The sequence below is a fragment of the Heterodontus francisci genome, chromosome 13 (assembly GCF_036365525.1).
Source record: "Heterodontus francisci isolate sHetFra1 chromosome 13, sHetFra1.hap1, whole genome shotgun sequence".
NCBI classification, from domain to species: Eukaryota; Metazoa; Chordata; class Chondrichthyes; order Heterodontiformes; family Heterodontidae; genus Heterodontus; species Heterodontus francisci.
Window position 1 is genome coordinate 80017724 of NC_090383.1, and position 15631 is coordinate 80033354.

A 15631-nucleotide genomic window follows, 5' to 3' on the forward strand; every position below is an offset into this window, starting at 1 on the left:
CCACACCTGTGCAGGGGCAGTCGCCCATCAGTACACAAATACTGGGTACTGACTGAGATGGGAGTAATGGATGAGAAGCAGAAGTGCTTTGAGTGGAGTCCTCACTTCCATGTCCCTTATTATTCCTCCCTCGGGCCAACCGCATTTCAATGCAACCACTCTGCTGGAGATAACTTTGGTGCAGGCCAGTGCAGCACTGTGAGGCAAAGGCTAAGGTATCTGTCATCCTATTTCATAGGAAATAGGAGCAGGAGTAGTCCATTCAGCCTGTCGAGCATGTTCCGCTATTGACAGATCTTGGCTGATCATCTACCTCTATGCCATTTTCCCCAGTATCCCTACTATCCCTTGATGTGATTAGTATTCAGAAATCTATCAATTTCTGTCTTGAACATGCTCAATGATTGAGCTTCCACAGCCCTCTAAAGGTAGAGAATTCCACAGATTCACCACCCTCTGAGTAAAGAAATTCCTCCTCATCTCAGTGGCCTGCCCCTTATTCTGAGACTGTGTCCCCTGGTTCTAGACTCACCAGAGGAAACGTCCTATCCACATCAACCCTGTCACGCCCTGTAAAAAATTTGTGTTTCAATGAAATCATCTCTCATTCTTCAAAACTCTAGAGAATACAGGCCCAGTTTCTGCAATCTCTCCTCATAAGACAGTCCAGTTGTCCCAGGGATTAGTCTGGTGAATCTCCGTTGCACTCCTTCTATGGCAAGTATATCCTTCCTCAGATAAGGAGACCAAAACTGTACACAATACTCCAGGTGCGGTCTCACCAAGGCGTTATACATTTGCAGCAAGAGATCTTTACTCCTGGACTCAAATCTCCTTGCAATGAAGGCCAACCTACCATTTGCCTTCCTAATTACTTGCTGCACCTGCATGCTAGCTTTTAGTGACTCATGAACAAAGACACCCAGGTCCCTTTGGACATCAATGCTTCCCAACCTCTAACCATTTAAGAAATACTTTCGCACCACTTTCCTGCCTTGCCCATTCTAGGTCGCTGGGTTGCCTCATAACTTATTTGATGATGAATGGAAGGACATGAATTGACAGGGTCCAGTGGGGGCATGTGCATTTAAGAAATACTCTGCCTTTCTGTTTTTTTTTATCAAAGTAGATAACTTCACACTTATTCATATTATAGTCCATCTGCCATGCTCTTGCCCATTCACTTAGCCTGGCCAAATCCCCCTGAAGCCTCCTTGCATCCTCCTCACAACTTGCATTCCCACTTAGTTTTGCATCATCAGCAAATTTGGAAATATTACAATTGGTCTCCACATCCAAATCATTTATATAGATTATGAACAGCTGTGGCCCAAGCGGTGATCCTTGCGGTACCCCACTAGTAACAGCCTGCCATCCTGAGAATGACCCATTTATTCCTACTCTCTGTTTTCTGTCTGTTAACCAATTCTCAATCCATTGCAGTATATTACCCCCAATCCCATGTGCTCTAATTTTGTTTACTAACCTCCTGTGTGGCACCTTATCAAAAGCCTTCTGAAAATCCAAATACACCACATCCACTGGTTCTCCTTTATCTATGCTACAAGTAACATCCTCAAAAAACTCCAACAGGTTTGTCAAACATGATTTCCCTTTCACAAATCCATGTTGACTCTGTCCAATCATATCATTATTTTTGAAGTGTCCAGTTCTCTCATAATAGATGCTAACATTTTCCCTACTACTTGCGTCAAACTAACAGGTCTGTAGTTCTCCGTTTTCTCTCTTGCTGCCTTCTTAAATAGTGGGGTTACATTTACTACTTTCCAGTCTGCAGGAACCCTTCCAGAATCTATAGAATTTTGAAAGATAACCACCAATGCATCCACTATCTCAATAGCCACCTCCTTCAATACTCTGGTATGTAGCTCATCTGGCCCAGGGGATTTATCAACTTTCAATCCAATTAATTTTTCGAGTGCTACCTCTTTATTGATACTAATTTCTTTCAGTTCCTCATTTTTACAAGTTCCTTGGTTCCCTAGTATTTCTGGGAGATTTTCTGTGTCTTCCTGCGTGGAGACAGACACATAGGAATTGTTTAGTCTCTCCGCCATTTCCTCATTCTCCACTACAAATTTCCGTCTCCATCTGCAATGGTCCCACATTCGTCCTTGTTAATCTTTTCCTTTTCACATACTTAAAGAAGCTTTACAGTCTGTCTTTATGTTTCTAGCTAGCTTGCATTCATAATCTCTTTTCCCTTTATCAGTTTCTTGGTCCACCTTTGTTGGACTCTAAACTGCTCCCAATCCTCGTGCTTACCACTTTTTTTGGTGACCTTATAAGCCACTTCCTTTGACCTAATTGTTACGACCAGGTGAGAAAGTTCTCTCGGGGTCTTTCACTGTCTTCACCTGGTCTTGTTGTAACAGGGTTTAATTTTTTAAACACACTGTGTTTTGAGCTCCCCTTGGTGAATCCTTGTTCACCGCTTTCCAATTATAAGGCAAAGAAATGAGCACACCAGGTTTTCTTAGGTTTAAAGAAGAAAAGTGAAATTTATTAAAACTTAAACTCTAATACAGTTAACGCTCATGGATACGTGCTGCGCTCCACGCTAGCATGCATACGTGATACACACATGCAAATAGGGACAGAAAAGAGCAGAAGAAAAATAAAGCAAAAAAGTTTGAGGCAATCTCCGAAGAGGAGTTTTTACTGTGCTTCGAGCTCACTGTGGTCCTTGATTGTAGGTAATCTTGCTTCTCGTTGGAACCCAGTATTCTTCTTAAACCTTGTTCACTATAGGAGACTTTTCTCTGTTGGAGTTCATGCGTCTTTAATGGGTCTTCAGTTCTGTGAGAAAGAGATGGGAGCAGGCAGGACAGAAGTGTTCTCAGTCCAGGAGAAAAGAGCTTTCTGAGTTTCAAACACTCCAGCAAGTTCAGATTCAAACGGCCAGTTAGTCATGTGACTGAACTGGTCTGACCACTTCTTCTGTGTATTGGGGAAGCAAGGACTGGGTCCTTTGTTCCAACACTGTCTGCTAGCATGCAAAAAAAAGGTCTTTCCGGCGAGGGACCTGGCAATTCCTTGCGATAGGCCCTCTTTTCTTCCCAGCACCAATTTTTAGTTTTAATGTTCATGTGGTAAAATATGTGTCTCATTCTTGGCAGGTGGGGGCCTGCCTGACATAATGCAATCTTTAACTTCCTTTGTTAGCCACGATTGATTCACCTTCCCTGTTGGGTTTTTGTGTCTTAGAGGAATGTATATTTGCTGTAAACCGTGTAATACTTCTTTAAATACTAGCCATTGGCTGTCTACTGTCAAATCCTTTCATGTATTTTCCCAATCTACCATAGGTTGGCATTGAGTGTGCACAGCCATGGTCAAGGCGTACATGGATTTATTTGATTGCAGTGTTTGGTGTTCCACAGAGCTCACAGAGCTGGTCATTCTAGTCATAGATGTAGCGATGCTTGATTTAAGGTAGTTATGGAAAAGGACATAGAGGGACCAGAAATAAAAGTACTGAATTGGGGGAAGGCAGATTTCAATATGATAAAACAGGATCTGGCCAAAGTGGACTGGGAGCAGCTTCTTGTAGGAAAGTCTACATCAGACCAGTGGGAGTCATTCAGAAAGGAAATAGTGAAAGTTCAGGTCCAACATGTTCCCATAAAGGTGAAGAGTAGGACCAAAAAGTCCAGAGATCCCTGGATGTCAAGGGATATAGGCCATTAGATAAGGAAAAAAATGGAGGCTTATGGCAGATTCAGAGCGCTGAAAACAGCGGAGGCTCTAAAGGAGTATAGAAATTGCAGGAGGTTACTTAAAAAAGTAATTAGGAGAGTGAAGTGGGGGCATGAAAAAACATTGGCAGACAAGATAAAGGAAAAGTCCAAGGCATTTTATAAGTATATTAAGGGCAAGAGGATAAGCAGGGAAAGAGTGGGGCCCATTAAGGACCAAAGTGGCAATCTGTGTATGGAGCCGGAGGACATAGGTGAGGTTCTGAATGATGACTTTTCATCTATGTTCACTATGGAGAAGGACGATGTCGGTGTAGCGATCAGGGAGGGGGATTGTGATATACTCGAAAAAATTAGCATTGAAAAGGAGGAAGTATTAGCTGTTTTAGCAGGCTTAAAGGTGGATAAATCCCCAGGCCCAGATGAGATATATCCCAGGCTGCTAGGTGAGGCAAGGGAGGAGATGGCAACACAAATTTTCAAATCCATCTGGCCACAGGAGAGGTGCCAGAGGACTGGAGGACAGCGAATGTGCTACCATTATTCAAGGGTAGAAGGGATAAACCAGGTAATTACAGGCCAGTGAGTCTAATGTCAGTCGTGGGGAAACTATTGGAAAAAATTCTGAGAGATAAGGTTAATCTCCACTTGGAGAGGCAGAGATTGATCAGGGATAGTCAGCATGGCATTGTCAGGGGGAGATTGTGTCTAACAAATTTGATTGAATTTTTCAAGGAAGTGACTAGATGTGTAGATGAGGGTAGGGCAATTGATGTGGTCTACATGGACTTCAGTAAAGCTTTTAATAAGGTCCCACATGGGAGATTGATTAAGAAGGTAAGAACCCATGGGGTCCAGGGTAATTTGGCAAATTGAATCCAAAATTGGCTTAGTGGAAGGAGGCAGAAGGTGATGGTCAGGGTTGTTTTTGCGAGTGGAGGCCTGTGACCAGTAGTGTACCAAGGGGATCGATGATAAGACCGTTAATGTTTGTAGTGTAGTTAATGATTTAGATGTGAATATAGGAAGTACGATCAGTAAGTTTGCAGTTGACACGAAAATTGGTGGTGTCGTGGATAGTGAGGAGGAAAGCCTTAGATTACAGGATGATATAGATGGGCTGGTGAAATGGGCGGAACAGTGGCAAATGGAATTTAATCCTGAGAAATGTGAGGTGATGCACTTTGGGAGGACTAACAGAGGCAAGGGAATATACATGGATGGTAGGACCCTAGGGAGTACAGAAGGTCAGAGGGATCTTGGTGTACTTGTCCTTAGATCACTGAAGGCAGCTGCACAGGTAGATAAGGTGGTTAGGAATGCATATGGGATACTTGCCTTTAATAGCCTAGGCACAGAATATAAGAGCAGGGAGGTTATGTTAGAGCTGTATAAAATGCTGGTTAGGCCACAGCTGGAGTACTGTGTACAGTTCTAGTCACCACATTATGGGAAGGATGTGATTGCACTGGAGAGCAGATTCAAAAGGATGTTGCCTGGGCTAGAGCATTTCAGCTATGAGGAGAGCCTGGATAGGCTGGGGTTGTTTTCCTTGAAGCGGAGAAGGCTGAGGGGCGACCTGATTGAGGTGTACAAAATTATGAGGGGCATTGATTGGATAGATAAGAAGAAACTTTTTCCCTTAGCGAAGGGGTCAATAACCAGGGGGCGTAGATTTAAGGTAAGGAGCAGGAGGTTTAGAGGGGAGTTGAGGAAAAATGTTTTCAACCAGAGGGTGGTTGGAATCTAGAACACACTGCCTGAAGGGGTACAGGCAGGAACCCTCAAAACATTTAAGAAGTATTTAGATGAGCACATGAAACACCATAGCATACAAGGCCACGGGCCAAGTGTGGGAAAATGGGATTAGATTGATGAGTGCTTGTTGGTCGGCGCAGACGCGTTGGGCCGAAGAGCCTGTTTCTGTGCTGTATAACTCTATGACTCTAACCCACTCATGCTTGATGTGGACTTCTCCATTCTCGCTGTAATCGTGGTCAGTGTGCTTGGAAGGCCTGTCAGCATATCACACATTCTGTGCTGCTGCCCAATGATTCTCCTTTTGGTCAATGGTCCCCAATGTACAGCATCTGTGTCCAGCTGAACAGAGTTTTGAGACGTCTGCACCCTTCGACGCAACCTCTCCATTGCTATCCCTGTCACCACCAAGTACTCTTGCTCACTTGTGAAGTGTGAGTCAGCAGGTGAAAACCCAACTGTTTGTCTAACTGGTCCGACCAACGGTCAAGTATCTAAGCTGGGTCATGGTATGCATGACCCGCAGGAAGAATCAGCTCCTGTGAGGAATCCAGTTCTCCCTCGCCCTCATGTTCTGTGCTCTCCTCTCCTGCAACGGGGGAAAGAACAGACCTAGGAGTGACTGTAATGCGATGTCTGTAATGCGTCCAGCGCATTTGGTGAGGATGACTATCAGGGAGAGGCATGATATTGCAGATGGTTAAGAGTGAGTACCAGTGGTGGATGGATAGGGGGGATTTGAGATAGTGCACAGAAAGCTAGGGATGGTTTGTGTGCAAGGTATGTGGGTCTGAGGAGTGACTGATGGAGTAGGCTTGACAAGACAGAGTGAGGAGGTGGGGTGATTCGCACAACAGGATGGACATGAATGTGTAAATGTATTCATCTTTCCTAACCTGGTTAGGTTATTAAAGTGCTTCCTCCTGCACTGAATCCAGGAGTTTGGCACAATGCTGACTTCCTGGACCATCCAGTCACACCTTCCTAGTGTCAGCAGCAGGATTCTTCCTCTAGTTGCTTGGAAAGAGTATCTCTCTCTGGCTCCTCACTGACCTCAGCAGTATATCAAGCATGGCATCATTGAAGCACGGCACAGCCTTTGACCATTTGTATGTAATTCATTTACATAGTTCTTCTCTTCTTCCCAACTCCAAACTCCTCCAAATTCCATCTTGGGATTGGCCCAAATTGTGAATTTGTGTCATGCAGGTCCTCATCAAGTCTGCTGCCGCACATTGGATGCCATACCCGAGAGTAAAGTTATAACGAGCTTTCTGAGTTAAAAAGTAATTGACAGGTGCTCAGAACGTACTGCCGGATTTCCCACGTGATATTGGATTCACCACCCACCCCACTCACAATACATCAACAAGTTAATATCAGGGCTATAGAGTCTTACAGCACAGAAGGAGGTCATTCGACCCATTGTGCCTCAGCTGGCTCTTTGAAAGAGCTATTCAATTAGTCCCACTCTCCTGCTCATTTCCCATGGCACTGCAATTTTCTCTCCTTCAAGTACCTTAGGCAAGCTGCCAATCTGCTACCTGAGGAGAATTTAAAAAATCATAATCATCATTTTCTTCAGCCCAGTCTAGGCTTTGGGCTCTCCTCTCAGAGCAGCACAGCACTTCTCTGAGATCCAGTCATTCAGCAGAATGAGCATTTCTGGTTTGCTGCTACAGGTGCAGGTGCCCTTTCCATATTCGAATAAACATGTCCCCAGAATCTGGGAAAGGGTCATCTGATAGTTGCAGCAGCAGCTTCGGTTCTGCCAGATTATATTTCCACCAATTGTAACTAGTCTGCAGAATTGGTAGCCTATGGTATATATGTTTTTTATATTATAGTCAAGCAAATCTAAAAGTACAAATGCTACTTCTAGCACAATCAGTAGTGTTCTTCTAAATTGCTGTTTACATTATCAGAAATGCTATATACTCAATAGTGTGTTATCTTTAGCTCATACTTTCTTAATAAAATAGCTAACACAGGAATATGAACTACAGCAAAAGGTTTACTAAGTAGAGCACAATCTCTTCAGCCACACAGATTTGAATGCATCCTTCTGAGTATGTTTCGGGCTGACCATATAATTCCCATTCTGGTAGCAAGTGGAAGTGATGTGCAGTGACTCGGTTAATGATTTTCTCTGATTACTTTGAGGTACCGGCACCTCTTCACTACACCTTACAAGCTATCCGTTAGGAGCCTGGATTACATATGCAGACTTTCAAATCTCGATGTTGCTGACTAACTGACAATTTTAGGAAATTTGCCTGCAGCATCAGAGTTGGGAGCTTGCATAGCAGTAGAATCAGCAGAGTGATTCACAGAAACCCAGGACAAATCAGGACACTTGTGCAGTATACAGTAGCTATCTCCTCTAGACGGGAGAACCAAGATCAAAAACTGAAGCAGTGATTCCTTGTGGGTGGAAAACTAGGCCAGCTATCCGCACTCTCACATATCTAGGGTTGCCACCCACACCTGCGTCATTTGGCAGGGTCACACAAATTAAATAATTCGTTTGAACCTTCTACGAATTGCTCTTATATGCAGAGGAAAGTGTCCATTTTTCATACTGAAGGGTAACTTCCAAACAGTCAGTGTCCAAAAAACATAGATGGAAGAGGTATGGATGAGGCATTTACCAACCTAAACATCTCCTCAGAGGATTGTAGAAGAGGCAGATAGTAAGGGAAAAAAGAAGAGACTAATCTAATTAAATTTTTTGATTAAGTAACAGAGGTGGTTGATGAACGGAATGCAGTGGATGTTGTCCTTATGGATTTTAAGAATGCATTTGAAAAAGTACAACATAAAGGTTGGTTAACAAAATTGAGGCTCATGGAATAGGAAGGTCAGTGTCCAATTGGATAAAAAATTGGCTTAAAGACAGAAAACAGCGAGTATTGGTAAATAGCTGTTTTTCAAACTGGAGGATGGTAGACAGTGCTGTTCTGTTCCCCAAGTGTCAGTGCTCGGACCACTGCTTTTTGCTTTTTTTTGCTACATATATAAAAAATTTCAAAATTTGAAAATGATACCAAACTTGGAGGAGTGGCAAACAGTGAGGATGATATGAACCACCTGGAACAAGACATAGATAGGCTAGCAGAATGGGCAGACAAGTGGCAGATGAAATTTAATACAGACAAGCATGAGGTGATGCACTTTGGCAGAAGGGATGGTGAGGCAATACAGACTTAAAGGCGCTGTTCTAAAGAGTGTGCAGGAACAGAGGGACCTCCGGGTTCATGAGTTTCGATCTTTGAAGGTAGTAGGACATATTGAGAGAGTGGTTAGCAAAGCATATGGGATCTTGGAGGCATTGAGTACAAAAGCAGGGAAGTTATGCTGAACCTTTATAAAGCTCAGTGTAGGCCCCAACTAGAGTATTGTGTCCAGTTCTGGTCACCACACTTTAGGAAGGATGTGAGGGTGCAGAGGAGATTTACCAGAATGGTTCCAGGGATGGGGGATTTTAGTTACAAGTTTAGGCAGGAAAAGCTGGGGTTGTTCTCTCTGGAGCAAAGGAGATTGAGGGGAGATTTGATAGAGGTGTACAAGATTATGACAGGCTTAGATAAGTTAGACAAGGAAAAACTTCCCAAGGTACAAGGACTAGGTGACACAGATTGAAAGTTTTGGGCATGAGATGCAGGGAAATGTGAGGAAGAACTTTTTAGGCAGCGAGTGGTAATGGCCTGGAACTCACTGCCCAAGACAGTGGTGGAAGATGGAAACAGAGACAATCAATGATTTCAAAAGGAAAATGGATGGATACTTGAATGAAATTAATCTGCTGGGCTACGGAGATCGAGTGGGGCAGTGAGTCTGCCTGGATTGCTCCACGGAGAGCTGACATGGACTTGATGGGCCGAATGGCCTCCTTCTGTGCCATAAATAAATTCATGACTATGATAAAGAAGAATGAAAGAAAATTGGTTGAAGGCAAGGGGCGTCTGGTCACTTGACAACCACACATAGGTGTAGGAAATGGGAGAGGAAGAAAGTAGATGGAGGTGAGTAACAGAGGAAGGGGCAGGGAGGAAACAGAGGTTCAATAGGTATCACTGAGGAGAAGAGATATTGGTAATGATGGGAGTGAAAGAGTGGTAAGAAGAGGAATAGGTAGAGAGAAAATGAAAGGGTGGGGAATGAAGACAGTAACTGGGTTGGGGAAGTATGAGTGATTGGGGAAAGGGATTTTCCCTGCAAGAGCCATTTAAAATGTAGCTTATGGCTCTTTTCTCTTTTGCACCATGTCCCACTTACCACCTGAACGAAAAGAAGAAATAGGCAAAGGGGGTAATTTTGACTTTATGCAGTAGCATAAAACAGATGATAGTGAATCAGCAGTCTGTTTTTCATCTCATCTAATTTTCATTTCCATTAACTATTGGATTCGCTATCACCTGGTTTATACACTTTTATGCAAAGTTAAAATGACCCCCAAAGAAAAAAGCAGGAGAGAACTGAGAGAAAAGGAAATATTTTGCAGGTGAGTATCCCAACATAAAATTTTGCCAGTCACAGAACTGACTATAGTTTTAAGTGATCTATCTGCACACGCAGGGAGGAATTTAATCCAGCCCATAGGCGTGGGTAGCGAGGCGGCTGTAGAATTGGGAGGGAAGGCGTGGGATGGAGTGCCTGTCGCCTTCCTGACTCCGTCCAATACAGTCAGGGGTGGGGAAGGTCCAAGGTGGCCTTCCCGCCCAGAGGCCAATTGAAGCCGTAAAGTAGATAATTAAGGGCACTTACGGGCCTTTCCCACTGCCGCTGGTAAAAGCTGGCGGCTACACTGCGGGCTTAGGTGTGGAGGGTCCTCCTGATTGGGCACTCTGTGGCCCATGGAGGACCACCCCTGCTGAAATACCCAACCCTTGCCCTCACCAACTACCCCTCCTTGGCCCCTCACTAAGACCTGCCTGATGGGCCGCGGCGAGCCTGGCCCCACTTACCTGGCTTCCTGGGCCTGTTCCCAGCTAGCTGGTCCTGGCTGGGTGCATTTCCAGCAGTGGCCACCACTCCAAGTGACACAGTTGGGACTGTAGAGCTGCCAGCCCTCTGACTGACCAGCAGGTCTTGGAGACAGGATATTCGCCCTTGAAGGGACGGAAGCCCCAAAGCCAGGAAGTTAATTGCCTGATGAGCACAGAATCGCATCGGGGCTCCCGGAAACAGCTGTGGCGGGTTACCCCAGCTTTCTGGCCTGCCATCAGGGCACCGCCACCAGCATTAAATTCAGTCTGTAGTGTCAGTATTTGAGTTGATGGCTGTGAATGTTAGTTCTTCTTCATTGCTGCCTTCCTGCTCTTCCACCTCTTTCTCTTCTGACAATGCCTGGAAAGGCGACACTTCTTGGGTATCCGAAAGGAGAAAGGCACAAGTGTAGGATTGTGGTGAGGGAAGGAGTGGAATGCAAGAGGTGCACGCTTACACCATCTGAAGCTTGTAAATCAGAACAGATTATGGGATGAGGAGGCAGTGGGATGTGAGAAGGAGGATTAGAAATGAGCATACCACCATCGTTGATAGTTTCAGCCCTGCCACTGGCCACAGCCTCAGTCACAGCCAGTTCAATCATACCAAGCACCGTCTTCTCCATGGGGGCGAGGACGTGCAGCTGTGCCTTTCTCCTGCCAGTTAGGTGCTGCTACTTCCAGTTTTGCAACACCTTGTCCTGCAACAGACAAAGAAGTGTGTCACTGAGTGTGGTGTAATCTGTTTGGGTGACGTGGCTGTCATGCTTGAATAGCTGGTAGCATGTGCAAGCTGCGAGATGTAGGTGTGTTAATTGTGTGAGGGTGAGGTGAAGCTATGAATGTTAGATATGAGTCATGATTCATAGAGATTGTTGGTAGGTGAGTGATGGGGGTGTGGTAAATCGAGCAGAGTGTGAGTCTCGTTCAACTGTTAGGAGATGGCATTTGAAGATTCATTCACTAACCTTGACCACTCATGTGAGGTCACAGAACGTTTTGCTCCATTGCATCCAGGTCCTTGGGACTAGACAGCTGGCATTGACCATGATGGCTACCTGCTCCCACTGATTTAACAATGTTTGTCTGGAAGGCTTCCTGACCTCCTCCTCTCCTGAACCAAGGCCTCCAGTGCAGTGTATGAGAATCTTGGAGCACTGTCTCTCCTCTACCCTGCCATTAGTCACTCTTCTTGCAAGTCAGACGCCACTTCCAGCACCTGTTCCAGCCAGAATGCACGTCGCCTTTAAGAGGTGCAAGCTGGTTTTAAGTAGTGCAGGCTAGCTTGAAGTGGTGTTAGCTTTGCATCAACTTGAGCCCCCTGCTGAAGATTGCAGCCACTCAACAGTGCATTGCTACATGCCACTATCATTTAAATTAGCACGCAGCACACAACGGACATAGGTTAATTGTGCATGGCGAACTCCATCCTTTTTTTCTATTAATGACAGCACACATTTTTTAGAATGGACAGAAAACTTTGAATAATATTTATGGCCATTATTTCTTTTTCCAAAACAGTTTCCCCCACTTTATAGAGCATTTCGCTGTAATTGTTCGAGTGAACATCTGGCAAAAAATATACCTTTGAGTTTTGTAGTTGCCTTTTTGAAGTTCAAAACGGGTGAACAAATTAAACATTAATAATGCATTTTTTTTTATCATCCTGGGACTTAAATTACTGAGAAACAACCCCAGAAGTAGAAAGTTAGCAAGGCAATTCACAGCAATTCCAGAGAACTCCCAATACAATTTGACAGTTGATTGCTGGCACAGACAAAAATTAGATTGGGATCCGAATTACCACTAAGGTTTCAAGGATGGCCATAGAACATAGAACATAGAACATAGAAAAATACAGCACAGAACAGGCCCTTCGGCCCACGATGTTGTGCCGATCCTTTGTCCTCTGTCAAGGACAATTTAATCTATACCCCATCATTCTCCTTTATCCATATACCTATCTAAAAGCCATTTGAAAGTCCCTAAAGTTTCTGACTCAACAACTTCCCCAGGCAAGGCATTCCATGCCCCGACCACTCTCTGGGTAAAGAACCTTCCCCTGACATCCCCCTTATATCTCCCACCCTTCACCTTAAATTTATGACCCCTTGTAACGCTTTGCTCCACCCGGGGAAAAAGTTTCTGACTGTCTACCCTATCTATTCCCCTGATCATCTTATAAACCTCTATCATGTCACCCCTCATCCTTCTCCGTTCTAATGAGAAGAGGCCTAGAATGTTCAGCCTTTCCTCGTAAGACTTATTCTCCATTCCAGGCAACATCCTGGTAAATCTCCTCTGCACCCTCTCCAAGGCTTCCACATCCTTCCTAAAATGAGGCGACCAGAACTGCACACAGTACTCCAAATGAGACCTTACCAAGTTCCTGTACAGCTGCATCATCACCTCACGGCTCTTAAATTCAATCCCTCTGCTAATGAACGCTAACACCCCATATGCCTTCTTCACAGCCCTATCCACCTGAGTTGCAACTTTCAACGATCTATGCACATAGACCCCAAGGTCTCTCTGCTCCTCCACATGCCCAAGAACCCTACCGTTAACCCAGTATTTTGCATTCGTGTTTGTCCTTCCAAAATGGACGACCTCACACTTTTCAGGGTTAAACTCCATCTGCCACTTTTCAGCCCAGCACTGCAACCTATCCAAGTCCCTTTGCAGACGACAATAGCCCTCCTCGGTATCCACAACTCCACCAACCTTTGTATCATCTGCAAATTTACTGACCCACCCTTCGACTTCCTCATCCAAGTCGTTAATAAAAATCACAAACAGGAGAGGACCCAGAACTGATCCCTGTGGCACGCCACTGGTAACTGGGCTCCAGGCTGAGTATTTACCATCTAAGACCACTCTCTGCCTTCTATCAGTTAGCCAATTCTTAATCCAAATGGCCACATTCCCCACTATCCCATGCCTCCTGACTTTCTCCATAAGTCTACCATGGGGGACCTTATCAAATGCCTAGTCTCCACCTGCTCTTTACAAGGCCATTGACACAAAGGAGGGAAGAATTGGATGTGGATCTCTAATCATCAGAGTTCTGGTGCCATGGGCCTATTTAGGGACCTAGCATATGATCAGCAGTGGAACACAACAGTCTAAATGGCAGTCCAAACCCAGGATATAGACTAGGATCGTGAATCTGATATTGAATTGAATTCTTTCTTTTGTAAGGTTTTATAGCAGCTGCTTGGACTGCTTAAAGGCAACAGAAATATAGTTGCTCTGTAGACTTTCTGTACACAGTAATTAGGTAACATACCTATTGGAGGGGTTACATATCTACTGGAGGGGTTATGTTTTCAAGTAAATGCCATTTTAAAGCTTTCCCAACCATGAACAATCTGAACTGTACAGCTGAGACCTGTAGAAGTTACCTCTTACAGCAAGTTAGCTCTGTTTTCAATCACTTCCAGTGCATTCACAGAAGTGATGTATATAGCAAGAGATAATGGCATTGGTACGAGCGTTAAAATCGGCTTATAAATATTTTTGTCCTTGATAATAATGGTCAGTAATAATGAAATGGTTTTGATAATATTCCACCAAGTGTAAAGGGTTCTGAATGCATCTATTGCATGAATATTTGTGTTACATTGATATTCATATGAAGTGCATCAGTTACATATTTCAACTATATATGACAGGTATTTCCAAGCCCAGTAATTTATTTTTCTTTTCACACTGTATCAAGAACAATAAAAAGATTAATAAAAGACCACCAATGAAAGCAAAGGGAAAACTCCACAAGCACAAAAGAGGGCTTTTGATACTGAAAAGGACCAAATAAAAATAAACCTGTATCTCATTATAATTGAAACATATTACAGAACTGACCAGTACATATTTTAAATGACAACTCTAACATGAAAATAATCTGAAGATGTAGAAAAGTGGAAGAATATTTCAAATGGAAGGTAGCTGTGACTCAACTAGCTATGATAAATTGGAAAATATCCTCCACTGGTCATTTTAAACAGAAAATATCTGCCCGGTTAACGTGATATATTCATGGCAAGTATTTAAATGATATTTCTTAAATATTTAATCAAACCTTACCTTCCACTTATAATGATTTCATCCACTCCATAATATCTGTGCCTGAAGTTCACTGACGTTTGTGTGGTATGGTATTGGCCTCTCAGGTGAATTCGTACGTGAGTAGTCTTGACAAATTCTTGAAGAGTTGGAGTATTATAAAAGTCATTGTACCCAGGACGTCTGTTTGGTTCAGAAGTCAATATACTGAAAGTCACATTTCCACCTGAGTATGGAATGGTGCTGGATAAAAAAAATGAATTTGAAAGGAAAGGAAAAAAATTACATCACACCTGAACAGAATGAAAATAGCTTCTTCAGCAGACAAATAAAAATTTACTTGGAGCCCCTAGTTAATATGAGTAATTTCATGTACCTGTTAATCATTTATCCTCATTCACTCATTTCCCACAGATGTAGAAGACCAAATATAACTTCTTTCAACTGTTTCAAGGCCATTGTGATTTCTGATCTTTGATTGGCTATTAAGATGCAATTGCAGCTGCATTCGTAATTGTGCCAGTTTTCAATCTATTACTCTCATGACCTTGGCAAAACCTATGTAAACTCATTGTCAAGTGACAGGAATCCATTCACGAAAATGGCATGATAGTTCAAATACAGGCATGCTACCGTCGCTAATAGTTGTAATTTCACAAAACATGAGAAAAATGACTAAAGAATAAATAGACCATTACAAAGCAGTGGTGTAAATTAAAGACTCACCCACTGCTCTCGAAATGACGCTAGGGGTATTTTAACTCCCAAGCCTCATTTAAATCCTGCTAGCTGACTTCTCACTGCACCGAGTAGAGAGTCGGCAGGAAGTGTCAGAAAATCTGGTGCAACATAGGAACACAGGACATAGGAATAGGAGTGGGCCATTGAGCCCCTCGAGTCTGTACCTCCATATACCCACGTTCATCCCATATCCCTTAAAGCTTTAGTTAACAGAAATCTATCAATCTCAGTTTTAAAATTTACAAGTGACCTAGCATCAACTGCCATTTGCAGAAGACGGTTGCAACCTTCTACCACAATTTGTGCATAAAAGTGTGTTCTAACTGTTAGGACCGACCACTCCAGTCAAAGCCCCAATCA

The 15631-nt window shown here is 43.6% G+C and overlaps 1 protein-coding gene across 1 annotated transcript in view; it reads right to left on the reverse strand.

The window, feature by feature from the left end:
* The window catches only part of ush2a (Usher syndrome 2A (autosomal recessive, mild)), a 1262450-nt gene that overhangs the window by 1098052 nt on the left and 148767 nt on the right, over positions 1-15631 (reverse strand). Inside the window, exon 8 of the mRNA XM_068045693.1 lies at positions 14552-14773. Coding sequence (XP_067901794.1) covers positions 14552-14773 — 222 coding nt within the window. The remainder of the gene's footprint in view (positions 1-14551; positions 14774-15631) is intronic.